This window comes from Ixodes scapularis, unplaced genomic scaffold (assembly GCF_016920785.2).
Source record: "Ixodes scapularis isolate PalLabHiFi unplaced genomic scaffold, ASM1692078v2 PGA_scaffold15__6_contigs__length_5221840, whole genome shotgun sequence".
NCBI classification, from domain to species: domain Eukaryota; kingdom Metazoa; phylum Arthropoda; class Arachnida; order Ixodida; family Ixodidae; genus Ixodes; species Ixodes scapularis.
In genome coordinates this window covers 2200084-2227811 of record NW_024609841.1, presented here as the reverse complement: position 1 = coordinate 2227811, position 27728 = coordinate 2200084, and the positions used below count along the sequence as shown (strand labels likewise).

General features: G+C 47.5%; 1 protein-coding gene across 1 annotated transcript in view; it reads left to right on the top strand.

The window, feature by feature from the left end:
• The window catches only part of LOC121835633 (connectin-like), a 105854-nt gene that overhangs the window by 58264 nt on the left and 19862 nt on the right, over positions 1-27728 (top strand). The window contains exon 2 of the mRNA XM_042290063.1: positions 530-1518. Coding sequence (XP_042145997.1) covers positions 530-1518 — 989 coding nt within the window. The remainder of the gene's footprint in view (positions 1-529; positions 1519-27728) is intronic.

The following is a 27728-nucleotide window of genomic DNA, read 5'->3' as shown; positions in this document are numbered from 1 at the left end:
TCCAGTCACTTTCGCTTATTACACCTGACCAGACAATCACCCACTTCCTGGGGGCAAGTTTGCCCCCCAGGAATACTGCCAGGCCTAATCGCTTCTTCGTCGCTGATTAGTCGCGCCTGGTGAATACGGCTGCAATTGTTGGCTTTCCTTTAATTAGCTCACATATCGAGAAAGCACTACAGCTATTGGTGTCTCAGCGGCAAAACTTGTCTTGCTACGGAGACTGATCGTTAGTGTATAAGGTAGCACTTACCATTCTGTTTGGTTAAGCCAATTAAAAGAAGGCTGAGGATTTATGTTTCGAGAGCATTGTGGGGAAGCGTACGCTTAGGGACTTTTGAGAGCGTATATCCAATAATATCTAAAATACTACATGAATATAATGCACTCGGGACTGATCTAAACAAAGAATCATCATTATTTATATGGTGCCTTATAAAGTGTACTGTATCCGCAGTTTTACTTATCGAGTTTATTCGATTATCACGTTATGCTCACAGTTTCTTTGCTTCTTTTTTGTTTGGTTTAGGTATCTCACGCTCTTCCTAATCTTCCTCACGGCAACATTCCAAGCGGGAGCGTCAGAAGCCGAGAACCTCGTGCCCAACCTCTGCAATCTCATTGACCAAGCGCTATACTGCCGCTGCGACACGGACGATATCACTGATGACGCGACCGAAGTGACTTGCTATGTGGTGAAAGAAATCACCGAAGACGACATCGTCCTCAAAGCCCTCGCGAAGCAGCCGTCCATCGTCTCGATCGTGTTCAGTTCGCTCAGTGAGGACCTTCACTTAAAGTTTGTTCCTTCCGACGTCCTGCCACACGCTCCGGTCTTGGAGCGTCTCAAGTTCTCCCAGGCGGAGTTGGGTGTCTTGAAAACACACGCCTTCTACAACCTGACGAAACTGGCCGTACTATCTCTCGACTCCAACGAGATCACGGAACTGGAGACGGACTGCATCTCGCATCTGCCTCGCCTCAAGAAGCTGGAACTGGCGGACAACAAGCTAAAGAAGATGCCTGCGCGAGCCCTGTCTCACCTACCGTCTCTGACACACTTGTTCCTGGAGCGGAACAAGATGACGGTCATAGAGGACTTCGCTTTCGCGGGCCTGGGCAAGGTTAAAGAGCTGGACCTCAGCGACAACTCCATCGAGGCCCTCACCGAGCACAGCTTCAAGGGCTTGTCGCGCGTCCTCAGGCTCGACATGTTTCGAAACAAGCTGAAGAGGCTGGAAGCCCGCGTCTTCGGCGGCTTGTCGTCCCTGGTGGAGCTCGACCTCAAGTACAACGAGATCTCCGAGGTCGATCCGCTGGCCCTCGACGGTCTGCCGCACCTGACCATCGTGTACCTCTCGTTCAACCGGCTCCGCGTTCTGCCGGCGCACATGTTCATGGGAGCTCCCAACCTTGTGACCGTGGACCTGTCGCAGAACCAGCTGGTCACGCTTACCTGGAGGACTGTCCAGGACTTGAGGAAGATTGACGCCGAGTCCTTCGACATGAGCCTCACTGGTCAGTGTTTTTGTTTTGTTTTGTTTCTGTTCCCTTGTACTCGAGGAAGCTTCTGCATAGATATTGTTCCATGGAATCTTCGCCACGTTCTTTCGAACACACTGCGCCGTCGCGCCAGTCGACTCTACGAGGTAATGGTACCGATCAAGCAGCGTTAAAAGTGTAAGTCGCTAGGCTTTTTTTGTTTATGATTGGTTAAAAAATCAGATAGCACGTAAACAACGTGACGAACGCTATGATGGTCGCTTGAGAAGTTGTCTGATTGGTCCCATCAGCTCGTAGCGTCGGCTGCGTCGGGACGTAAGCTGAAATGAAGGTTAGTAAGAAGTACGGAAGAATGTGCCACTTCTCTAGACATTTTAAGTAGTCTAGTGCCATCATGAAACACTTAATATTGAATTATTTCCGCTCAACTATAAAAGCAGTAAGTGACGAGAAGCAGACGTCGTCATTTTTATTCGTCTTCGGTGCACTTTCATAGCAGCAGAGTGCATTAGCTTACAAATGTAGAACAAAAATCAGTATAGCTAAATTAAAATAAGCAATTGATGTAGCAAAATATTTTAATAGAAATGGCATGAAATAATTTCTGGTATTTATTTATAAAAAGACACGAGGAAAACAATTTTGAATAAATAAGACAGAACCCGTGTGGAGCGTTGAACCTTTAGTACCTATATACATGGCCTGCACATGACGTCCTTGTTAGGAAATCTTCTACCTGCACCAAGAGGAAAACCTGCTGAATTTATAGAGTCACCGCATGGTGGCAGGCGCGTCCGTCTTTGTGTCGCATAGTGCAAGGGTCGCGCTTAATGCGAGACGCTGCGAGACGCTTTGGCGGCGATGCTGATGCCAGCTAGGTTGCGCTGCGTGGATCATGACGTTCTGGAAGGAAAGGCGCAGGCCTTCTCTCGTATAAATGGTATTGGAATTTGCTTGAATTCCTCATGCAGAACGGTTTAGGTGCTATACTCCGTTCATGACCAAACTGAGACTGCAGTGGAAGCTACGTGCCCGCCGAACCAATCAGCCGTTTCCCTCTTATCACCTGACCCGGCTCTCTGCGCGTGGGTAAGGGCGGGAGCGTGATGACGTGCCGAAAGAGAGGCGTATGACTGGTCTAACAAGGACGTAGCTTTCACCGCAGTCTCAGCTTAGGCGTGAACGGAGTATAGTTGTCGGGCGTGCTTACGTCTTGATAAGTCTAGCGGCTGAACCTGAGTTTTGTCGTGATGCTTTTGCGCGGGGGGTGCGGAAAGGAAAAGCTTAGGGATATACTCTACGTTAAAGGGCAACTCCGCTTAATTTCAAAATTTTTGAGATAGTGGCCGATTTTGCTTTTTGAAGCACTCAAAAACAATCCCCAATCCTTTGTTTCGCGAAAAATAAAATATTTTTCATGTGATTTTACTCTAGCCATGATCACAAACCGAAACCGAAACGGTGGCAAAGCCGGACAACATTGTATATTCGGCATCACTAAGCATTTACACCCACGTGATATACAAGGGGAAGAAGGAGCTTCCCTCTTACCAGGATCCTCCTTTGTGCCTCCTGGATTGGCACCAGGCGTCGCTATTCTCCTCCCAGAATATTATAGAAGATTAACCTGTCACTCAAAATTCTTACAAAAGCAGCTTCCCTCTCCTCCTTTTACTTGGTGTTCAAAAGTATGCGATGTAACACAAGCCGCGCTCAACGAGGCGATCGGCTTATCAGCAGTATCAATAGTCGAGCGCCGGGCCGGCCGAGCGCGTCACTCACGCCTTCCACGGCGCTGGCGCCACCCGTGCTCTCCCCGGGAAAGAAAACAAAATTGAAAAAAAGAAAGAAGCTGTACATGCTTGATGACGTCGCGGACGTACCGGGAGAAGGAATTTGGAGGAAGCGGAAATGCAGCCGGGCAGTGTTGTCTGGCCCGCACGTCTCATCCAAAACCAGCAGATTCGTGCTTGTCAAACTTTGACAGCGATTTTAATGAACTTCTAGGCGGAATATCGTCGTAATATTTGCCATGGGGGTTTTGTAGATGATAACAAAGAGAACTGTATAGTTTTGCACTACTGGAAAAGAAGCGGAGTTGCCCTTTAATAACTACCAGTTTGGATAAGAGTCGGAATGTATTCCCTTCCGATAGACGCTACAAACATTTGGCAGTGGCCTAAGCCAAAGTAGGTGTCCTCTACTTATTCGTACTGAACCATGTACGAGTTACAAAACGTAACCGAGTACCGTTTCTTATACTTTATCATATAATCACAACGTGCGGGACTCTTTACGTACTTTGTTACTAAAAAAGGATCTATCTCAAAAGTAAAGCGCTGTATTTTTTTTTAATTTGGAGTAGCATATTTGGTCGACGTAAGTCGGGAAACACAGATACCATACGAGAGTAGAGCAAACTGCTTAAAGGTTAACCAAACAAACTCCGATATTTTTCGTTTTGTTCTCAGGGTTACGAGCGACAATTATGTGATGCGTTTGTACGAATTCGACGCTTATGGCACTATGTGCGGCAATGTACTGGGAAACTTCGTAAACGTTGGCAACGTTTTCACAACGATGCTGTATATCACTCACAATTAGGATTTCTGGAATTCTTTCGTGTCGTCGTCCTCACGGAAAAGAAAATCTTCAGCGATTGAAGCGAAAATAACATATCCCGCATACGAAATACAGCACAGCATTCGTTTCGATAAAGTACAAGCACCGAAACAAGCATCCGAACTAGATAATTGATAATAATACGCTCCTGATAACAATGCGAATCACGCAGCGCTCACCGTATACGTTTCTCGGTAAAGATTACCGTTGCGGAAGCTGTCACGGCGACGGCAGCACGTAAATTAAATAATATTAAACAAATAAAAAATTTAAAAAAAACTGCGGACAAGTAAGTCAATCGTGTTTGTCGTTTTCTTTCCGCACCACAAAATTTAGCGCAGATAGTTACTTGATTACCGAAGAAGGAACAAGCTACAAAAGTAACGCGTTACGCTGGCTCTCGCTGTGTCTTCCATATACAAGCCGAAGGTCAGGCATGAATCTTTGGGGCAGCGAGGACTCGGATAGGAATAGGTATGAAGTTTTTCCATACATTACTTCGACGTGGCGCCACGCAAATGAACTCTGTCTACTCGGCTTAACCGTCGCCCTCAGCCGGCGATTAGCACGCCTTCGAGAGAGCTCTAAAATATGGCATTTGGCGTTTCGTAAGAGAGGCTGAGAACAGCTTTGAAGGCGGATGTGCATCGCATTGCGAGTGACCTTGGACGCTCTTAAGGATGGGCTCGAATGAGCACAATGCTCCCGAGTGAGCACATCGCGCCTAATCTACGGAAGCGAGAGATGACGCGAACGTCGTTTTAGATTACCGCCGGGCCGGACAACTTTCCTTGTTTTTCTGGCTGAAATTAGAGAAGTGACGGCTACTCTCTTGGTATAGAGGCTTCCTGAGAAAGAATAGCAAAATTAATATTAGGAGGCGTGTTACACTCGCCTCGTCTTAACATGGACGAAGCGGAAAGGCTAGAAGTGCGAGCTCTATGCATTGGAACGCGCCTCGGCTGCACGAGCGCTCATGCAATGGGATCACCAGTCAAATCTACTCTCTCGTGCTTGTAGCCTTGCGATTTGTCCATGTTTAGGTCAGACGAAAGATAGAGCTTTTTTGACTAACAGCTATGGGTGTATTTTGGAATACACCAGTTCATGTTTCGCGCGTTATGCCAAAAGGTTGGCGCCGGCTGTAAAACCGAACATGGCCAGGTGCTTTGGTTCTCTGAAGGTGGGTTACTACGCAGACGTGGCTCTACACTTTCCGTAGATAAACGGGCTTATCTACAAAATATGATTTGGTGCATATGAGTGATGAGGCTGTTTCCCAGTCAATGGGCACGTACTGGGAACGTGTACATAAAAGATGACAAGATAAATACAAGATATTAAACTATATGAACATCCAATATGAATGCCAAAGAACAACATGTTTGAAACTTTGTTAATAATGCAGGAATGTTTCTTCTTTTAAATTCAAGAATGAATATTAAAATTAAACGAAATATTTGAATGTGTCCACTCTAACTTGGTACTTTGTAACATAACATGCATGTCAAGGTCTTCTGTTTAGTGGTCCTGAAAACATGATGCGTTTGATAGTATCGAGTTTTATCGGTGCTTAAGCATAAGAAAATGAAATCTTCGATTAATATATACGCATTATTTTGTTTCTCGGCGCGAGTACATTTGGTGGTCGGAATAATGCCCAAGGAGAGCTTAACGTACCATATTTGTTGTATGTAAACTACAACCTGTGTACATATTTTCTACCTTGTTTATTGAAGAAATCCCAGGCAAAATGTTTATAAATTAAAATTTACTGTAATAATGTTTTACAAACAGGAATAGTTTTAGTTCGAAGAAGAGTACACCGGAAGAGACATTTTAAAACCCGTATGTCGTTATCTTATAAATTTAATACTAATATTTATCCCCGTGCATGTCTACTCAAAATTTTCGAACCAGTTACACATTAATGCTATATGAGAATGTCGTCGCACACGTTTTGCGTAAAAGTACATTACACTGTTTTGAGTTATTTAAGCCATTTTCAATTTCCGACACCAGGTGAGCTTTTTTTTTTTTATCTTTGTAAACATAATTTTGTTCCTGATAGGATTCAACTTCGTTTTACAAAACATAATCGTATATAAATACAATATATTTAATATCTATATTTGTAATATCGGTAACGAAAAGTAGAAAAGTCAAGTGCCAAATGAAAAAGACCTGGGGCAGCCTGAAATCAACAGGCATATAGGAAGATTTATGGCCTTTGATAGATCCTGTTCTCTCTCTTCTAAATACGAAAAACACTTTTAATGATTTCTTCGTGTTGAAGATGGCGTTTCGTTTCCGAAGAAGTTTCTTGCCAGCAACTTGGTGTCACGGGCTTTGTATAGATCTATGGGGAAAATAATCATCTGATTCCTGTTAGTTATTAACTTCACTAAAGTATGCCCTACTTTGAACGTTCTCTTCAAACGAAAATTCTTTTTTCTAAAGCGGTAAATCCTTCGTTATGCCTTTGGGCAGTGCGGGATAATCTTTCAATGAAGAATAAATACTGAATTTAGAGAATTTTATTTTACGTCTATGCATACCAACGGCGAAGACAATGAAAAGCTTGGTCTGCTGAACAAGTTGGTAATCGACATTCACATTAAAAATAGCGCAAAAATAGTCTTTTCCCGCGATTTTTAAATTTTAATTTGATGTCAAGACAATAAATTTTGCTGCATAACAATAAATAAATCTGGAATTGTTATTTTCGAGTAACTTTAAACAAAGACTGGTTATGAATATCTGCCAGATATTCGCATGTGTTTGTCGTCTGATTTAAGAATAGGTGTTAGCTATTTTTCCTCCATTTCGGAACAGCACCTCACTTCAGTAATAATTATAGAGATTATCATGATTTATTTCGAAATTCATTAAGAAGAATATTTTACCTTAAGGATTTGTTAATGAATATTAACAAGTATTTATCCGCACCCCCTCCCCCATTCTTGATAACGCACCAAGAAAACGTCCAAGACTAAATCCGGCTCAGTTAAACTTCCAAAATCGATAATAATAAGCAAATGACAGATGCCTTTTTTCTATTAGAACTATACCAGTGAATGGGGTTAACGGTGCTGTTTACAGCTCTTCATTATCTAGAGCACAACCAAATATAAAGTGTTCAGTCAAACTGTTAACAAATTTTTCCTTCTAATTCCTCCGTAGTCAATTTTTTTATAGTTAATGCAATAAGCGATTTCTGTTGACCGACACTTTGCCGGGGAGACGACCTCGGGAATCCCTCTTCAGTAAAGCAATAACAACAAAACTGCGTGCGTTTATTTGTTAAAAATACAAAAAAAATGTTATTTTACAGTAACATTTTTTGTGTGTTTGTATTTGAACCAGCCGCTTTCACTTTGAATAGCTCGAAGATGTTCAATTTTATATGGAACGAAATTAGTTATGCGCATATCTATAGGACCTTTAAAATATGCGAAACTCATCTATAATGGCGTCACAAGTTTATTTATAAAAAAAAAGATCGGCGTACTCATCAAGTGACTAACCTGACAAATTTATTACATAGACGGTGTGTCCAGTTGTAAAAGATATCATCACAGTTGTGTCGTCTTAGGCGCACATGTTGTGGGCGTGTAAGGTAACACGTACAACTCTAATGTTTGATAAATTTACGCCTCGTTGTTCTAAGAAAGCTTATAACGGCCGAAAGACTAATATAAGGTTCGAATCCTGAAGCTGAATTTGCTGGAGCTTTGTCCGGTGTGCTATAAGCAGTGAGTTTTACAATAGCGTACGCAAAAGCTTTGCGTATGCGAAGAAATAGCGTCTTCGCCACGTGACAACGTTATTCCTTTGCGTGCGCTATGTTTTTGCGTACGTCTAAATCTCGCTATCTCAAAACTGGAAACCCGCACATGTCTGTCATTGTTCCCTTTTTGTGATTTGCGTTCGTCTTCAAGAGAAAGCACGTAAACACACTCGTCAAAATACTCGTTGGTGGGTTCGTTTTTTTTTTTTTTTTTCGTAATTATGTTAAGACACTGGGACAGATGCGTGCATATATGTATTTTCCTAACCTGCGAAACTCCCATTGCGTTAAACCCACTTGCAAGCTTATGCTTGCTCACACTTCTGATTTGAAAAGGCTCTGACTACCTTTCTATTTATGGCACAATGCGGAACATTAGAAAACTGAATAAAACGTATATCCTACTCTCTTGGACGGAACCATTCGCTCGCTAACAGATTGTTTCGGTCGCCAGCGCCACTGAAATGTTCCCAAGTCGGAACTGCACTGCACATCGGAATGGTCGTGTTCAGGTAATGGGAGGAACTTGCTCTTTCCGGCTCTTCAAACCAGCTACTTTTAAAAACAAAAGGAGGAGGTAAAAAGGCACGAATGAACAGAAAACGAAACAACTACATTTCTCTCAATGCATGACGTAGTAAGCGATTTGCTAAGATTCCCTTTAGTTTTCCTTTTTTTTTGTTTTAGGGCTCCAAATGTCGCGGTCTCTACTAAAAAGAAAAAAAAAAGAAACAAAGAAAATAGTGGAACGAGAGAGAGATTTTTAGCCCGATTAAAAAATCAAAATGAAAAGAAAATGGCCGGGGAAAAAAATAAAAGCAAATGAACGGGAACGTTTCTGTGTTTTGGGAAATGTCGCTATTCCCTTTCCTATTTGTCGTATGGGCACATTGCTGAATGCTGTTTTCGCGCCCAACTCTAAAGTTGAAATCGGGAGGCATGTCTTCTAGCAGCAGCCGTTTGCCGAGTTGGGGAAGGAAACCTTCCCAGCGAAGGAAGGATCTGAAAATAAATAAGAACAAAAACAGACACTACAAACCGAGTTAAAAAAAAGAGGAATAAAGGAGTGTAAGGCGTGTTCCACTGAGATGGGGAATGGAGAAAGCAGAAGTTAGGGGTCAAAAATACGCGTGCTGAGCCGAGTTAACTTCTTCTGCCGTTTCAGCCACTCCAGTGTTCCAAGCGAGCCTCCTCTTTGGGCTCTGTTGTCACGGCAGTGGCGGAGCTCCCCGAGCGAGCTGCGACTGACTTCGATTTTACGCTAACGTCGATTTCGAAATAAGTCTGCTAGTGTTTTTTATTCCGTCTTATGTTTTGTATCGACGAACTGAATAGCAAACACGCGAATTTAAGTGTTTCTTGATATGAAGCGAACAGACGGAAGTAGAACCGAAGTTTTGCTTCGTTTTGTTCTTGGGGGTTGTTTTGTTTTGTTTTGCGAGTTCAACTGCGATACGTTTATTTTGGGGTAGCTTTCTAGATCTATCGCTTTAGTTATAGATTATAGACGTTGCTTGCTTTGTTTGCAAAGGTCTATCGTGACGCTTGTGCAAACTTGTTATTTCGAGGGTAAATTCTCTCTTGAGTAATGCGTAATTATTTTACCTCACTGTACGACCGAAGACACGCCTGTGGCGTCACGCTTCAAGCGGTGGCGCTGCTGACGCTGCAGCGCACGCACAGACGGGTCAGATGTCGCGTATCTGGTTTCTGAGCGCGCGCACTGTTAACACCCGGTGTAAACAAAAGCGCATTTATTTGTAAACACCCGTGCACCAATTACCTCTCAACCTAGTAACAGTCTTCAAATTTACGTTTTCTTTGTGGAGTACGCAAAAAGAAGTCGAGTCCAATGAGCCCGACAACACCGCTAGGTTAGGGAGCATTAATGTGTTTGCCGCTGAATAAGCTGCCTCGGGAGTGACTTTACCGCTGCCTGTCACTGCTGTCGCCATTGACGACGAGTCTGGGTCAATGGCGACGACGTTCGTAGGTTCATGATTGATTTCGCACTTTACAAGGCGAGACGCAACCATCTGATTCTCTGCCCAATGGCAATTAGGTGACAAGTGCTGGCCACAGACTGCGCCTTTTAGGTATTCAACGATGAGAAAAGATGTATGCCGCGCCATGACCGACTCTTTCATCGGTCGTCCCTCGATAAGACCAACCGATTACGAGGGGGCATGCTATCGCTCCCCAAGAGTTATGCAGTCCCAGTAAACGAGGATGTCCGCCCCTGTCACCGCACGACCGTCTGGCTATTGGACTCTGGCACAAGTTGCTTCCTTCGTACTGTTTGACCCGATTGCATAGAGGCACATACGATTGGTACTACGAGTACGCGGAGGTGCAGCCAAACAATTCCACTGTAAAGATGATGCACGCGCAGCAGTCATCGTTGGCGGATCTCCGACCCATCTGAAGAGGGGAACATGTTGCAGCTCGACGAGACACGGCAGACGCGCCATACAACTTGCCAGCGCTTGTCACTCGGGCAAAAAATACCCAGTTACCGGGCTGCGGGCCCATGTGCGGTGTCTCCGCAGTAGAATGATACTGCGCATGCTTAGAACAAGGATCACAAATCACACGCAGTAACGTCCGAGAGTTTCAAATTAGGTGTATGCACTTCGAAAGAGGAAACGTTTTTAGAGAACTCTCTTTTAATTCCCACCTCGGTAAGCGACATTGTATTCTGTCAATGAATGAAACGCAGCAAGGGTCGTCTGCTAACTATTCTTTCCAGTAAATCCTGTAGAGCTTTCTTCGATATAAGAACTTTTTTTTTTCGTCTTCGTTGTAATCAAGTTCCTGACATTTCTGAAGTTCCTGGAACTGTCCGAGGCACTTGAAGCTCCGCTTCCTCTGCCATTCCTATACCCAGTCTCGGACAATTCTGGCCGGGACGCTTACAGCTTGTCCCACCGGGTCTCTTTTGGCTGCCGCTGCTATCAGCGCCGTCCCTCTCAATTACTCGCGCTTTTTATTTACTCTTTTGCGGACGACACAGGCGAGTCGCAGGCCTTGTTTCGTTAAATCTTAGAGGAGCCTCTCGGATGTACAAGCGGTGCGTGCCTCGTCAAAAATTACGCGTTACTCGTAACTCGTTGGCTTTTTCTTTTCCTTTATGTGACGAAGTAAGGATTTTGTTACCTCGTGTGAACAGCAGCGATAACATGGTTCCCAAGAAGCGAAACTATGCAGAGGAGCTGATTAGGAAATATCACATCTAAACCTCTCCTTGTCCTTCTGCCAGGCCACTCGTCTGATGACTTAAATGATGAGACCATGTAATAGTATTTTCTTGCTGACAGCGCAAAGAGCGTAAACGTTTGTTGAATATGTTATTTGTTTCCGGGGAACGTTTACACAATGTCGCCCTTATCTCCCCCCCCCCCCCCCCCCGTATACGGGCAGTATTTGCGAGTCACTATACAGTAGCGGCTGGCGTGCCCTTCAATATGAGACTCGAAAGCCACGGATTGCTCAAGATGGGAGCGTTTAGTCGTTGGTCCCTATCTCTCTCTCTCTTTCTTCCTCTAGTAACCCCGAGTTGGTGGGAAAGATACAGTGCTCGCGTTGTTTAGGCGATGGCGACAGCGGGGCGGGGGTTGGGGCTCAGTGTTTGGAGGAGGATGTTGGACGTTTGCTGGAGACGTTTATTCTAGGAAGCTTGTTTGGGCAGAGCGGGGAGCATGGCTGGGAAAATAAGCCAGACGAAGGTCAAGGACATCGCGAAGAGCGCACGATCGCCTACAGCAACGAATTAATATCTGGGCTGAGCCTATGGCGAAACCGAAGTTCCCTGCTAGTCTGAATTGCGAGTGTTGTTCTTATTGACCTTTCCCCCCACCCTATTTCAACACATCGCCGTCCAATTAAATCACCGAGCTACTTGAGTGGAACGTTTTTATGAACCCGTCAAACACATTGGTATTTGCCATATTTTTTTTTTTATAGTCGTCGCCGGTAATTTGCAGATCTGAATACAGAAGCAGACGACGGCATGGAGTCGATAGTGGAGTCATCAGAGAGAGACCGCAGCCAAAAAGGGCCACTGCGCCTGGTTCTGTTGTATAAGGGCGTACTATCCTAGTCAGAATAGGGTTTTCGCAGTTCAATTTTCATTCCAGAAAGATAAGTTTGGGAGCTTTGGTATTTTCTTCCAACTACTATTGCTACACTCAGGTAAAGTTGGGTTTTTGGCAATGGTAGTTTATTGTTTTAGCTTCGGTATTATCTTCTAACTACTAGGGCTACACTCAGGTGAAATTAGGCTATTGCACAAGATAGTTAAACTTTTTTAGAGGAAAACGCACCTTTTTTTACGTAAACCTTCTGAGACGTCCTCATTTTGCCTAAAAAAAAAAATACGAATCTGGGCCTTACCTAGAGATATACCAGCGAGTGGCCTTATCCTCGCCGGCCAAACTTGCCTAAACTTTAAAGGGACACTGACAGGGTGCTTATGCATGCCGATGTTTTTCTGTGAACATAACTTATGAGAACCCAACTACCCAGAATACAGTTTGCGGCTCAAAATTCGTATTCTTTCAGTCAGAAAACCGCCGGCCCAGAATTGGCCGCTTCCAGGCGTTGACCATTTTTCTATGGTCGCGTGCCGTTCAAACTAATACGTGCCAAATATATTCAGAGTCGTGGGTGATCTAAGCACGAATTCAACATTAAAAATAAAAATAAAAAAGAATATAAACCCCAATTTTTGTGACTTCCAAAAAACTGTAAGTAGGTTGATCGAGAAAAAAAATGTTGCACAGAACACAGGAAGCACATGTACACGTCATTGTCAATATGGCGACGTGCGGCGGGCTTGACGACGCGATGGCGCCGCACGACGGACCAATATCTCGACGGACGTGGGTCCGCTACTTGAGAACTGTCGTTCGTGGTACCGGCCAATCGATCTTCAAGCGCAGAAAATCGAGGGGAAGGGATATAAGTACGAAACAGTCGCACGGCAGACGGTTGAGGCAACGTCGTCGTCGTCAGCATAACACGCCCGAGAAACCATAGAGTTATTATAATGTACGCTAGAGGTTCAACTGGCGCTAGTGTGCTGTTGCAAATTGAAGCAGACAGCAAGCAGTTCGAAATTGACTTCCGGTAATGCATTTCTACGGAAAAAATCGAGTGCATTTCCTCTCTGCGCTCGATAATAAGAACAAATATCACGAATAATTCGTACATACTAGGCACATTGGAACATTTCCCAGACACGTACATGAAATAATTGGTCAGTTACGGCGTTTTTATTTTAAAATCGTGTCATGAAAAACGGTGCTAAAACCGCTTCGTACATGCATTTATGTGCCCTGTCGGACACTGTTAGCGCGAACACTGCGTCGGCGCTTTCCAGCATGGGGGATATACGTGCCAAACGAACGAAGGACATGTGGAAAACCAAGAGAGACGGCAAGAACTACGCAGTAACACTAAATAACTAACTCCTTGTGCTTGCAGACGATCAAAATAAATTGAAAGTCACGTAATATAGTCCGATTTGCAATAAATAAGTACTGCTTTATTCTTTCTGCTCATGAATATATGCGAAGATGCTTGTTCCGTCTTCAAATCATCACTCGCACGCTCCAATTCTTTGCAAATAGGGGGAAGCCAGAGGACAGGTGCGCGATAAAAACTGCCCAACATAGGTAATAATAAGGGAACACACCTTTCGTAGCCCACGTACTTTATTCTTTACGTTTCGAACGTTTTTTTAACCACTCGTAAAGATTCACGACGGGGTCATTTTAATATAGTGAGAGGACAGGCATATTAGCAATATATAAGCACCAACGCAATGCTGGCGAACTTTGAACTCACTCTACATTCCTTTCGATTGTTATTTTGCTTAGAGTCGTCGCTCGTTTCTACATATTTGCCATGGAACACAGGTTTGGGCCTGAAATATAGCGAAGTTTAACATCGTTCAGTGGTAAAGGAAAAATGCTGTAACTAAAGCAATTAGACCTTCACAATATTAATAAAGGTACATACTACCCGGTACAACCGAAATAACAAAAGTTATTCATGTTATTTTCCGGCGAGGAGACAAAATTCACGCGCGTTTTCCCATAGGAATGCACAGGAAGACTGGAAAAGTAGACTGCATGCTGTCTGCTTCAATTTGCAACCTGAAGTCCCGTAGACACTAGCGCCAGCTGAGCCTCTAGCGTTTATTATAATAACTCTATGCGAGAAACGGAAGAACGAGAAAAACTGGGTAGGAAGCGATAGCCACGTGACTTTCGGCAACTCTCTCCTCCGAGCCTCCGGGCACATGTTTCAGTTTCAGTTTCGATCAGTTGAATGTTTTGGCTTTACTAAAAATACACGTGACTCTGTAGCCAAAGATTGATTGAGAAAGTCTCCTGGCACCCTATCCGATAGACCCTCTCACACAAACCCAGCGACAAAACCAAAAGATGCATTTGCAACCTACTCTACACTGCCTTTGTCCCAACAAAAGAAACAAATATAGGAAAACTTGCGTTTCTGCGTGAGCGTATCTGAGGTTCGAATTTCGAGGTTCGCCCTCTTCGTAGAACCTTCAAAACGGTCGGAAACATCGGAGAGGTTCGATTTCTCAGACAGTGTTTCCCGACTTCGACAAAACATTTCTAAATGTGGGGGGCAATTATTTACGCAATATCGTGTTTCATGAATTTTAGAGAATAGTTGCCAACGTTTGCACAAGCACGGCCGGACTGGAAGCGCGCGCTCTCTTTCTCTTCTTACGGCCTTTGCAATTGGAGCAATTGCCACCACCCGCCGCAATTGGCGGGAGGCGCTGTCACCTCACCCCTGAACTACTCTTTGCCGTTTCCACAGAGCGCGTCTGACAGTGAATCTCAGCGCTGTCGCAACTAGCGCCCGAGATTTTTATAGTCTTTGACGCCTGATTCTTACGTTTAGACCCTCAGTCACTATCTAATGCGCTTCTGATGAGTCCAAAATGGTGAATATATGACGCACATCTCCGAGAGATGCGGGTGTAAAAAGTAGTAAGTATATAGAGACAGCGAATGCAATTGCGGAAAAACTATACTTGTCTTTACCTCCAGGACTCCTGTCGCAACTCAAGAACAGGAGGAGGTGGACCCCTTCTACGTGGAGGAACTTTAAATGATCAATAATTCGTACTTTCTCGTGAAATGTAAGCACGCCCAATCTATCTATTGCCGCGGTCTGCATCATCATTTCATAGGCCGCAGATGAAGGTGGTCAGCTTCTCTAGACGAGGGTGTAGTAGGCTGTACAATTTTCGCACAGTGCATATTGCAGCCTAAAGTGCTTCCTTGAGGGCTTGTGCACATATCCAACTGATTTTTCGGTTCTGTCCGTGACCGTTTTTGCATGGTTAATCAGAAGTATTCTGAGGAACTTGTTGCAAATTAAACCAGCCAAGCGCTTTGAGTGACTATACAGACAAGTACAGAGGTCCCGTAAATGTCACAGGGGAACGCGGTTTGCTGACGACACTGCCTGTCGGTAGAGTGACTTAAGTCGGAAGTTCAATAACCCTTTGCCAAAACAACAACCTACGAAGCTCGAACACCAGCGCAAAGCAGCTCGAAGGGACTCTCCGAGTGGGGTGAAGTGGGGTGAGGTGGTTGCGCCCCTGGCTGCAAGCAAGTGAACTACTACAAACGGAGAAAAAATGCCATTGACTCCCGGGCGAATGCAAAGGCCGTAAGAAGAAAAAGAGAGCGCGCGCTTCCAGTCCGGCCGTGGCACGACATAGAAGCTGACATTTTCAACTTTTAATTATTTAGTGTGTTCGCTAAAATGGCGGGCGCACAGTTCCCCCTCGACGTCAGTTAATTTACGCGCGTCCTCGCAACAGCTGAACTTGTGTCAATCTTTTCGTAGAACTTTTAGGTAGAAAGTTAAAACATGTAAAACCTAGTCGCATTCCAAGTTCGGCAGTTTCGCTACGTCCCTACTACAGCGCATGAAGCTACGCCGAGTTGACACCGAGCAGCCTGTTCATTTGGAATAGTTTTGCCCCAGCGGCCCGCGGGGTCGGTACCCTCTGGTTTGGACCTCTCTCCTCGGCCGTACCTCTGAGCCCGGCTCAAAGGGAGAAGGCGAATTCAAAGCTGCGGCCCTCGGCACGTCTGGTCCATAAATTCGGGCTTCGGCCGCTCCGCTTGACACAGCGCAGAAAGGCGGCCCCTGTGTTCTCTGGGAAGGCTTCGGTGAACCGCGTTCCGACAGCGAACAGCGTGTCTCCGTATGATTACTGCTCACTAAATCAACACGCTTCGGGCAACCCTGCCTCCACATTCCTGCAGAAAGTATCTCGGATCTCACGGCGGCAGAACAGTTTCATGTATATTAAAAAATCCCCCCCACCCAAAAAAAAAAAAAAAAAAAAAAAAAAGCTATGAATATAGAGAAGAGCGAAGAGCTTACAATTTTCTCTATATGTATGGATCATAGAAATCAATTGTTTATGGGTGAATGTTTACGTTTCCGCTCGGAATGACGTGTACCAGACCCCCGAGGTTTCGGCGTATTTGCCAGCTCCTCTGCGGATGTTTAAGCGCCGAAGAACGGATGGTATTAGTTAATTTCCACTTTCCTCTCTCTCTTGCTGGTGTCGTTGAGAGAGGCTGATGTTCTTTGTCGGGTTGCCGCCGATGTGATGATGGCAACCCCCAATTCCGCCTTGGCCAACGGAGATGCAGTGGCAAAGGGACACCCAGGTGAAGGATACGACTATATATATATGATTTATTTACATATATAGTTACGGACTGGGTTACAGATCTTAGGAGCTACGCGAGACCTCTCGGAGTCCTGGTGGCGTCTTGCCCCCTCCGATGCTCAGCGTAAAACTGGCTTCCTCTTTCCCGCGCGCCCCCAAAATTCCAGGGATCGTCCCCACTTTCCCGGGCGTCTGGTCAGCATCGCTTGTCACCTCGCCGGGTCGCTCCGCACCCCCCGCCGTGTCGATCCGGCCCGGCGGTTCTTCTCACCGACTCCCCACATTTCCAACCCTGGTGCCCGAGATTCGGGTTACTTCGGAATTCGTTAATTGCCGTCGCGTCCGGGACTCGTAAACCATTGCGGGCCCCCTGTTTTCTTTTGAGCCCGTCACCAAAAAAAAACCATACAAGAATATATATACAGAACACAGTTTCCCCGAAAGTCCTGGGACCTAACATCTCCCCCCCAACTGTGTTGCTCGGGCTGCAAGAACGAGCAACACACCAAAACAAAAACACAAAGTCTCAGGACCTAGACGCGAAGTGTTCACCGTGCAGCCTGGAACGGCGATTAGCTCTAACCTTCCCGTATTACAAAATGAAGCTCTACCCTTCCGGTACATTCGTAGTAAAAGCAAACACGGAAACACAAACACACACACAAAAAAAAAACACGCATTAGCACTAGCACATAATATTATACGGTTAGCACAACTCATATGGGAGGCCCCAGCGATCACTCCACCGAACGTCATGTCAGCCCGGAGCCATACCTAAAGGCCCGCCGTCTCTAGGTCGCAACTCTAAGCCTAGACAACGCGTCCGCACACTGGTTCAATGACCCCTTAATATGCGATATAGTTATCTCGTAGCGCTGGAGCGCAAGGGACCATCGCGTGAGACGCGCGCTACTCGGGGATGTGAGGGTAAGGTACTTCAGTGGATTGTGATCCGTGACCACCTTAATTTTAGCCCCGAAAAGCCAGGTTTCGAGTTTCGATAGCGCCCACACGATCGCGAACGCCTCTTGTTCGATTGTTGCCCAGCGAGTCTCCGTCGGGGTTAGTTTTTTGCTCAGGAAAGCTATGGGTTGTTCCCTCCCCTCCCCATCCTCCTGCGAGAGACAGGCCCCAACCGCAAACTCGGACGCGTCCGTCGTCAAGACAAACTCTCTCATCAGGTCCGGCGCGGCCAGTTGGGGTGCCTCGGCCAACTTCCCCTTCTCGGTCAGGCGTACCGCACGATTAATTTGAGGCTCATCATTGGCCCCGCCGGACTCTCGCGCAGGGACGTACTCCAGTGCACCGAACGCATCGTCAGCGTCAAGGACAACGCCCACTGCATTCATCCTAACGTAGTACCGCCTTAGTTTGTTTGCGTGTACAAGCCGCGCCCTTCCATTCGGCAACTTCACAACATAACTGTGCTCCCTGACCCGCTGTTCGATCTTTACCGGACCGATCCACTTTCCTTTTAACTTACCGCTAGAGTCCTTCTCTAGGATCAGCGCTAGGTCTCCTACCGCAAAGGACTTGTCCCTGGCTCTCAAGTTGTACCGTGCCGCGTAAGCCTGCTGGTTTGCCACGGTATTATCCTGAGCCAGATCAGCGGATTCTTTCATTCTTTTTCTCAGATGCAGGAGGTACGACTCAGTGGACGAGTTAAGTCCCACCGGAGCCGCCCATTCTCCGGTCCAGTGCTTACTCAGTAGAGTGAGTAAACCGCTTGGACTTCTGCCGAACATCATTTCGAACGGTGACACGCCTGTCGTTTCATTGGGTACCTCATGATACGCCCACAATAGATATGGAACGTACTTGTCCCATTGCCCTCTGTGATCCTGAATTACATGACGCAGCATGGCTTTGAAAGTCCCATTCCACCTCTCAACTAGACCGTTGCTCTGGGGGTGATCTGGAGTCGAGAACCGCATCTCCACCCCCAGCCGCTCTGTTAGCAGTCGCGTCAGTTTTGCCACAAAGTTTGTGCCCTGATCCGAGCAGATTAGTTGTGGCGTTCCGAATCTGGCGAACACACCCACCAATGCGTCACATGTTGCTTGCGCCGTCAATGATCTCAGGCAGACTACCTCGGCCCACCTCGTACACAGGTCGACTATGCAAAGCGCGTACCGGTGACCCCTTGCCGAAGGAGGGTCAAGCGGCCCGATGCAATCTATGAAGATTGTTTGAAATGGTAGCTCAGGCCGCGAGAGCGGTGTGATCGGCACTCTATCCAGTACGTTTGCCCTCGACTGTACCTGGCACGCATGGCACGACTGGCAGTGTTTCCTGACATCTTGAGCCATCGTTGGCCAAAAGAACGCGCCCTTTATTCTCTTCTTGGTCTTCTTCTGCGAAAAGTGCCCACCCCACGGGGAGTCATGCGCCAGCTCGAGCACCTTTTCGCGCCTGGACGCCGGCAACACAACCTGCTCACAAGGTCGGCCATCCACGTCATCTTTGTGATACAGGAGCCCCTCGCGCACAACCATGCCGTGTGTCCCGTTCTCAGCCTCCTTCCAGGCATCCCCGAGTGATTCGTCGTTGAGCTGCTCTCTGCGGAATTCTGTTACGCTTGTACCCTCTCCTGCATCAGGCGGATTCGTCACGAACTGCACCTCGGCCTGAATTTCGTTCTCCTCAAAGTCTACCGGCTCACCCCCGAGCCCCTCGGGCAGGTCGGGGCCCAGATCACCGGCTTCAGCTTCAAACTCGGCCTTCGCCCTGAGGAGTTCATCGTACACGTCGGGTGTTATGAGCGCGTCAATTCCGTCAGCCAGCTCCTCTGTTACCGCGCACAGGGTTATAACCTGTGGTCCGGTGTCATACTCGTCACAGTCGGCCCGCAGCGGCACGTACATCAAGTCAGCTGTTATTGACTGACCGAAGGCTCCGCGGAGAACAATGGGTCCCGAAGTTTCAAGGCTCCCACTTTGGATCACACTCCGCCTGATCACCGTGATATCCGCCCCCGAATCCAACCTCCCCTGGAATTTGTTATGCTCGGATACCAACGGGACCAATTGGACTCGTGACCGAATAGAAGTGTTTGCCGCGATGTCCCTGTCGTTTGCCATCACCCTCCGTAGCTGTTCCTTGCGATCGCGCCCTACCCCAGCAACGGTACCGCCTTTAGAGACCTTATCCTTAGGCTTCGGGCAGTTGGCCCAAATGTGCCCCAACTTCCCACATCCGAAGCAGCTTCTTTTCTCTGTACCAGAAGCCACGCCTTTATCTTTCAGACTCGGTTTATTCCCCTCGCGATTTGGGAAAGGTGGCCCCTGTTTAGCCCTCGATTCCTTCTGCGTTCGTTCATAGTTTACCGCAAGTTTGGCCACTTCTGCGGGCGGTAACCAGTTTCCTTTTTCGCTCAGGTCGACATATGCTCTCGTGTCTCGGTGCATCGTGCGCTTTAGCTGATCAGCTATCAGCAGCTGCCTCAGCATCTCCATAGATGTCACCTCGCTACTTTTCAAATAATAACCAAGAAAATCGCCCAGACGAGATGCAAACTGTCCCCAGGACTCCTTTTCGTCCTTTCTAGTTTTGTAAAACAGCTCCCGATACTCCGCTGGAGCAAGCTGAAGCTCCTCAAGCATCGCTCCTTTTAAGTCGTCGTACGACGGCATCGCGTCAGCAGCGATTCGGTTTGCGACCGATCTCATTCTCTCCGAGAGGAAGGGGAGGATCATTGCGCCCCTGATGCTTTCCGGCACGTGAAGGCTATTGAACATACTCTCCACCCCGGAGAACCACGAAGGCACCAACGGTTCGGACTCTGGCATGTTGGACAATACGCCCCTTACAATCCGCGAGTACCTAAGTACCTCGTCCCCCTCCGTTCGGGCAGCGCTGGCTCCCGACGTGGTGTCCTGCGCCCTGGCAAGTCTAGCCACTTCCAGCTCTAGTTTTAGCTTTTCTATCTCCATCTCCATTAGTTCCTTTCGGAGCTGCAAAGCGTTACTGTCCATATCGGACTCCCCTTCTGCCCCCATTTTACTACTGCTTTCAGACGACTGGCCTTTCTTGGTGTTAGCTCGCGTACTCAACATGACGCCCAGAGGAGAACAACAAAGGAACCTCCCACCTGGTTGTCGTGTCCGCCACGATCACGGGCCGCTGTTAGTCCCGTATAGCTGCACCAGGCTTGGCCGCTGCCGACTTGTGGCACTGTACAGATCAGATGTCTTGTGGAGCAGCGTCTGCAGCAGTCACCAGCTGCTTTCCCGTCGCACCTGCGGCGACGGTCGAACGTCTCTTTTCCGGCGAGCTTCTTCGTCGCACCTGCGGCGACAGCCGGACAGTCAACGTTCTCCGATGGTCTCGTCGACCTTGCGTCGCAGTTCCACGACGATTGGATGCTTGTTTCCGTATCCGCCAAGCTCTCCCAGCTCGCTGTCGCACCACCAGCGACAGACGGACACTCAGCACTTTCCGACGATCTCGTTGGCCTTCTTCGCAACCCTGGCGACGGCCTGACGTCTTGTGTCCGGCGAGCTCCTGCGGCTCCTGATCACACCTCCGGTGACTGCCGGGCACTCCACGTCGTCTGGTGTTCTTGACCCCACGCCGCACTCACGGCGACGGTCGGACGTTGAGGTGTCTGCTCCCAAGGAGCTCCTGCGGCCCACTGTCACGCCTTCGGCGACAGCCAGACACTCGACGTCCTTCTATAGGGTCGCAGCTTCACTTCGTCACTCCAACGGCGACGAGTCCCAGTCATTCGTCATCTTCACCTGCAAAGCTCTCGGTGTCCCTTATGATGAAGACAGCTTTCTCATCCGAAGGGCGGTGGCGGAATCCTGCCGACTGCGCCAGTTAATTTCCACTTTCCTCTCTCTCTTGCTGGTGTCGTTGAGAGAGGCTGATGTTCTTTGTCGGGTTGCCGCCGATGTGATGATGGCAACCCCCAATTCCGCCTTGGCCAACGGAGATGCAGTGGCAAAGGGACACCCAGGTGAAGGATACGACTATATATATATGATTTATTTACATATATAGTTACGGACTGGGTTACAGATCTTAGGAGCTACGCGAGACCTCTCGGAGTCCTGGTGGCGTCTTGCCCCCTCCGATGCTCAGCGTAAAACTGGCTTCCTCTTTCCCGCGCGCCCCCAAAATTCCAGGGATCGTCCCCACTTTCCCGGGCGTCTGGTCAGCATCGCTTGTCACCTCGCCGGGTCGCTCCGCACCCCCCGCCGTGTCGATCCGGCCCGGCGGTTCTTCTCGCCGACTCCCCACATTTCCAACCCTGGTGCCCGAGATTCGGGTTACTTCGGAATTCGTTAATTGCCGTCGCGTCCGGGACTCGTAAACCATTGCGGGCCCCCTGTTTTCTTTTGAGCCCGTCACCAAAAAAAAACCATACAAGAATATATATACAGAACACAGTTTCCCCGAAAGTCCTGGGACCTAACAGTATTTCTTTCTCTCGTTCTCTTTTTTCGCCTTTCGTCCGATATATTTTATACGGCGGTTTCACAAAAGGGTCATGTTACTTCAGGCAAGCCGTCCGTGCTGATTGTATGAACTTTTCCTCTCATTTACACTGAAGCAATGTTTTTTGCGGGCGACGTTTCTGGTGTCGGTAAACGTCTTAAACATGAAAGGTGGCTCCGCCGACGATTACTCCCGGGAACCACACCCCGGCGTGTATTTGGCCCAGATGAAGCCGCACTCAAAAAGAGCCTGAAGAGGTTATTGAAAAAAAAAAAAAAAGCGAGTTAGAGGCGAATTCTACAGTATTTTTATCCCGTGAATCCGAATATATCGTTCGTTTTTCACGAAGATGTAACTAAATGAGAAAAAAACGAAAAGCCTCCGACCAGTCGTTACGTCATAAAATTATCTTTCTGCCACGAAGCGCGTGCCGCTCGTGTGGGCAGCGCGTGCAATTGCGAGCTTGCCAGGTACATTCCGCCGCGCTGACACCAGTGGCGACATCTTTTCCTAATATTTTTTTTTAAAATTGCAATCAAGCGCGTGCATAGCTTTGATATGCGGTGAAAATACGCGAGAGCGGAGATTCCGTAAACTCTTTTTATGAAGGGAAAGAGTTCCTTCTGCGGTACATTGGAAATGATTTTCTGCAGCCTGCGTACACAGAATGGGAAAATATTCTCGATATTTTTGACCCTGGAGGTCAAACGAAGACGATTTAGGTTTTTTCTACTCAAATACAAAAAACCGCTTCAGCTTCCCTTTAGTCCTGATTCCCATGGTGTGATTTTACTTGGGATTTCGCAGCTAAAACGTCGCTCGTGCGGTGAAAGAAAAAAAAAAAAAGAGCTTGGAGGAAGTTGTGGTGCCCGTCGTAGTAGCTGTAAATTTGCAAGCAATATCGCGCCGTGTGAATCTGGTTTTACTTCGTTTTTTTTTTTCCCCTTCGAAATGGTATCGGGCATTGCAACGTCGACGAGCCAACACAACATGCTCGAGCGCCGCCTCGTCTTAACCGGGAAGAGCAGCCGCGGCGTCTGTGAAAACCGAGTACCGGTCGAGGCTCTCTTATGCCGCCGACTCGACCGGCGGGTGTAATCCATTCCCACACAAAGAACCTGGAGCGAGCCGAGAAACACTGCCTCCGCGCATCCAAAGGCGTAAGGCCAAGGCTCCCAAGTATGGATCTTTGCAAGAGTATAAGCCAAGCGTATGTCACTTGAGGTCTCCCTATTGGAGGGATAAAAGCGCGATCGGTGTTCGCGCCTTCCAGCCAAGTGCCCTTACTCGTTTGTCATCTGTGTAAGCACAAAAACAGGCCATGAAGATCAGCCTGCAGGTATTCTGCGGTCTAGGATTCACTTTTGTGGACATAAAAAAATAAAGAATATTATTATTATTATTCGGACGAATTCCTTTGTTTCATGAAAATTATGTATGTAATAGTGGACGCAGAATATCTGGAAAAGTTTTTTTTTCGAACCACCACCTCCAAAACTCGGTGCCGCGAGTGGCACCGAATTTCGGTAAGTGGAGGCGTGACAACCCGCGTCTCCTCAGTGGCCTTTGTAGTCATAACTTTGAAAAAGAAACATAACTTTTTTTTTGTAACAAATTGGGAAAAAAGAAATTTGTAAGTTCTTTGGCTAGTAAGCAATAACGAAAGATGGCGTCCAGAGTACTGCGATCAATATTTCAGGCGTAAGGGGACATTAGTGTACTTAATGTTTTTTTTTTTTTTGATAAGATAACCTGTAACCGCAAATTTCAATGGGCTCCCTCATGGGAGAATGGTCAAAAACAAACCCCGCTGTCAAACGTTTACAGGATGACTGTGGGTTGGCCAGTATATGCCAGAAGAGGAGTTTCGGTACTTTGGAAACCTATCTAATGAGTAGCGAAGAACCTACAAAAGAGAACGCTCTGAGCCTAGTTGTTGCGCACGCGCTCTCGTGGGTTGAAAGCGTCCTGCGAGTCAAAATATCGGGCTTGTAGCATCAGCTTCGTTGGCACTTACTTTGAGACCGAATGGGTACAAGTTCGTTAGACCTTTTGCCTTCATCCTACGCAAAACCTTTCCTAGCGGGAGCTCGTGTTGTCACTTTGAGCACGAGCCGAGCACGTACCCGCAGTGGGACACTGCGGGTACGTGCTTTCGGCCCCCCTGAGGGCACAGTTCGTACAAAAAAAGCCCTGAAAATTACGGACACGGGTCCCGCGAAGGTTTCAGCGTACTCTTTTGTCTCCCCCGACTCAGTCCGGCGGTCGGCGTCGGCTATCGACAGCGCCCGACAAATCAATCTGCACGTTGCGTGCCAGGGGCCTCGCGGGTAAACACACACGTTCACAATGAGCGCGCTACGGCGGAAGTGGGGCAGGCCATCGGAGAACTCGCGCGCTCTCGACGTCACGCACTGTTACACGCATTGATCGAGAACGGCGAGAGAGAGAGACGCGTGCCAACGACGAGTTTGAACAGACGAGCCTCGCGTTGGGGCTATCTCCCGAGCGATGACCCAACATCAACGCGACCTGCGACGGTGGACGCTGCAGCTGGCGGCTGCGGACGTTGCTACCGCGTCCCTCCGAGCTTTTAGTTTCCGGGCTGCGGATCGCAGGGAAGGGGCCCGCTATTCATTGTCGCCGCTGTCGTCCCTTGTTCGAGGTTTTCAGCGGGCCATGTCTCGCTCTTCCTTTGTTTCGAACAGCGGGTTCGCGTCTCCGGTGCGGAGAGCAGCCTCTCGTGTCCGCGCTGGATATTCCCACCGAGTCTGTAGTTGCACACCGTTGGGATAGTTTTTCGTGTTTTTTTTTTTCGGCCCCGGGGGCTAAAGGGGGCGTGTTTTTGGCAGGGTGGAGAATGAGGTTCAATATGGTTTAAATCGTGACTTAAATTGTGATTGAGATCACACCGGTTTACCAACGATGATATACATCCATATCTTTCCCGCCCAAATATTCCTCCAAATAGTTTTTATTTACTGTTTGCCTATCATCTGACGCTTTCTATGTTCATTTGCTTATTTAAATCAAATAATAATCGAAAAAAACATATTCATAACGGGCTGAAAATGAGCAAAGGGCGGGGCTGTTCCGGGCCAATCGAAGCGTTACTAGGGATCTCTCTCTACCTTCTATTTACTTCTTCAGTTACATAATGTCCCACGGGAAGAAAATCAGGAAGTGGAATGAAGAAAGAAATATGAGGAAATTAATGTCATACTGTAAGAAAATGTGAACATGACAAAAAACAAACAGAGGAAGCTTACTCACAACTAGAAATATCAAGTTGCATAGCGGGGTTCACACAAATAAAACAGTCGCTTATTTGATTGCACGTTTATACGCCATTTTTCTTTCCTTCTGCATTGTTTTCAGTGATTGGAGGGATTAATTAATGGATCAATATGCCAAGTTTAGAAATGCATCCAGCGATAAAAAAATTAAAAAAATTTCTGGTTAGTAATTTATACCAAATTAAGCTAATAGAAAACGAAATAGTCTGATTTAGATGAAATATGTACGATTTAAATCATATGATCTGATGTAAATAATTTCGAAATCGAATATCTTGTTTTTTTCTTTCTCGTTTGTACGTTTTAGAAAAGACACGGTGTTTGGTGCACGCGTGATGACGGCATTGTCTGCGTACATGTCTCAAGCACCATAGAAGCCCGTTTGCTTCATATGTGCGTGGAACACGTCTGTAGGCAGTTTTTGTATGACCAATCTGAGCGTTGTAGGAGTAAGACAATTTCTGCTGACTGCGGGAGCGGTCTGGGCTCTTTGTTTCTTCCAAGTTTGCCAGTCGGGTTGGTCTAGTAATACGGGCTGAGATGAACATCTTAAAATTTTCTGAAACGATCAGTAAAGGGACCAAATGAATGGGCCTATAGTGACACTCGGCCGTCCCCGAAGGTGAACGCAGTCGCGGGGAAACAAACGCCAACTTGTCTTTCCTCTCAGAGAGGATAGGCAAGACGAGATGAAACGAGCGGCGTCGGGAGCGGTCACACACGTAACCGATACGTGTTCACGGATCGCGCGCAGAAATTAGGCAGGGCGACGTCAACGTCGTCGACGAGGCTGACGTGTGGCAGTTTGCCGAGAGAATGAAAATTGTATGGCAGATTGCTGGGTACGTGAAACGTTCTAGCATAACGTGACATCGGGTCACGTGACGTCGATTCCCTCGCGAAATTTAGCGGGGAAACCAAATTGGCGCGTAGGTCACGGGATGTTAATAACTTAATTTCTCCGCTAAGTTTAGTGGGGAAACTGAATTGCTGTGCGGCTCGAGGCTTCCTCCCCTACTGCCCCCCCCCCCCCCCCCCAAAAAAAAAAAAAGAAATGGAACGCGTATTACTTTGAAAGACAGGTTTCGGTTTGGTAGTCTTGTGCTGCTGCTATGTTACGTATAATTGGGCTGTTTTTGACTCGGATAGATTGAAAGCAGTTCGAGTTTTGTTTATTGCTCTGGAAAAAAATTTGAACCCCCCCCCCCCCCCCCCCCCCCCGCGGCTCTTGGAAGTTTTGTGGTTTTGTTTGCGGCTCTCAGGCCGGGTCAGCCTGGCCACCCCTGCCATAATGCAACACTGCGCACGTTGCATTGTGGGACGTGGCAGGCAGCGGCTTCACGAAATGTGGTTTCACGAAATCCGGAGCAAGTATTGAAACAACGTTTTACAGTAAAAACAGATTACGAAAGAAACTGTAATCTCTATGCATGTCTGTAAAAAAGAAATTAAAAAACAAATAACAGTGAAATATTGCACTTTGCAGGTCTTTAGCCTTAACGCGCGCTTACGTATATCTTTGGAAGGTGCACCACACACACACACACACACATGCGCACACACGTACAAATATAATAAAAATAACAACACCAATCACTCCAACACCAGTATTTACAGGTGCGAAGCGCGAAGGGGGAAAGACGTGCAAAGCCACGGGGCGCCGGTGAATAACGCCGCCCCCATGACCTTCTTGACCACGAAGATGGACGAGACGCAGAAGAGCCGCGGAGAGCAGCGAAAGGCCCGTGGCCGGCACAGGCAACGTAAGCACTGCCCTCCTCCTCCTCCGGTTCCTCCCCCGTCCCAGACGTCGGCCCTCCGTCACGACGGGATGGAGCCCGGTCACGGCACTGCAGACAGACTCGCCAGCTTTCAGCGGCTGCGCCGGCGGAACAGATCCAAAGCCTCGAAGCTGCTGCCGTGACAGCATAACGGAGCCTACGAGAGAGGCTGGGGCACTCAATCAACAGTCCGTCCGGCTCTCGCTCGCGGCACCCACATACACGAAGCCTGCTAGCGATTGGTCCAGCCATCGAGCTCAGATTGCTCCTCGCAGTCAGCTTCCCTTGATGTGAAACCGGGCATGGAGCCTGACACGGCGAAGGCGGTTGGAATCCGAAGTGCGCTTGGTGGCGGCGGCGTCGTCGGTGCCATGTCTGTCTGGGCGCGTCATTTGTGGGCATGGCCCGGCTTTCACCGACCAAGTCTTGCTCGGTTTCATAACCGGTTGTGCGAAGCATTGCGTCGCCACATTTTTTTTTACTTCGTTGGTATTCCGATTTGACCGTGCGCTATGCAGCAGGTAGCGAAAGAAACAAACCAAAAACTTTGCAAGATT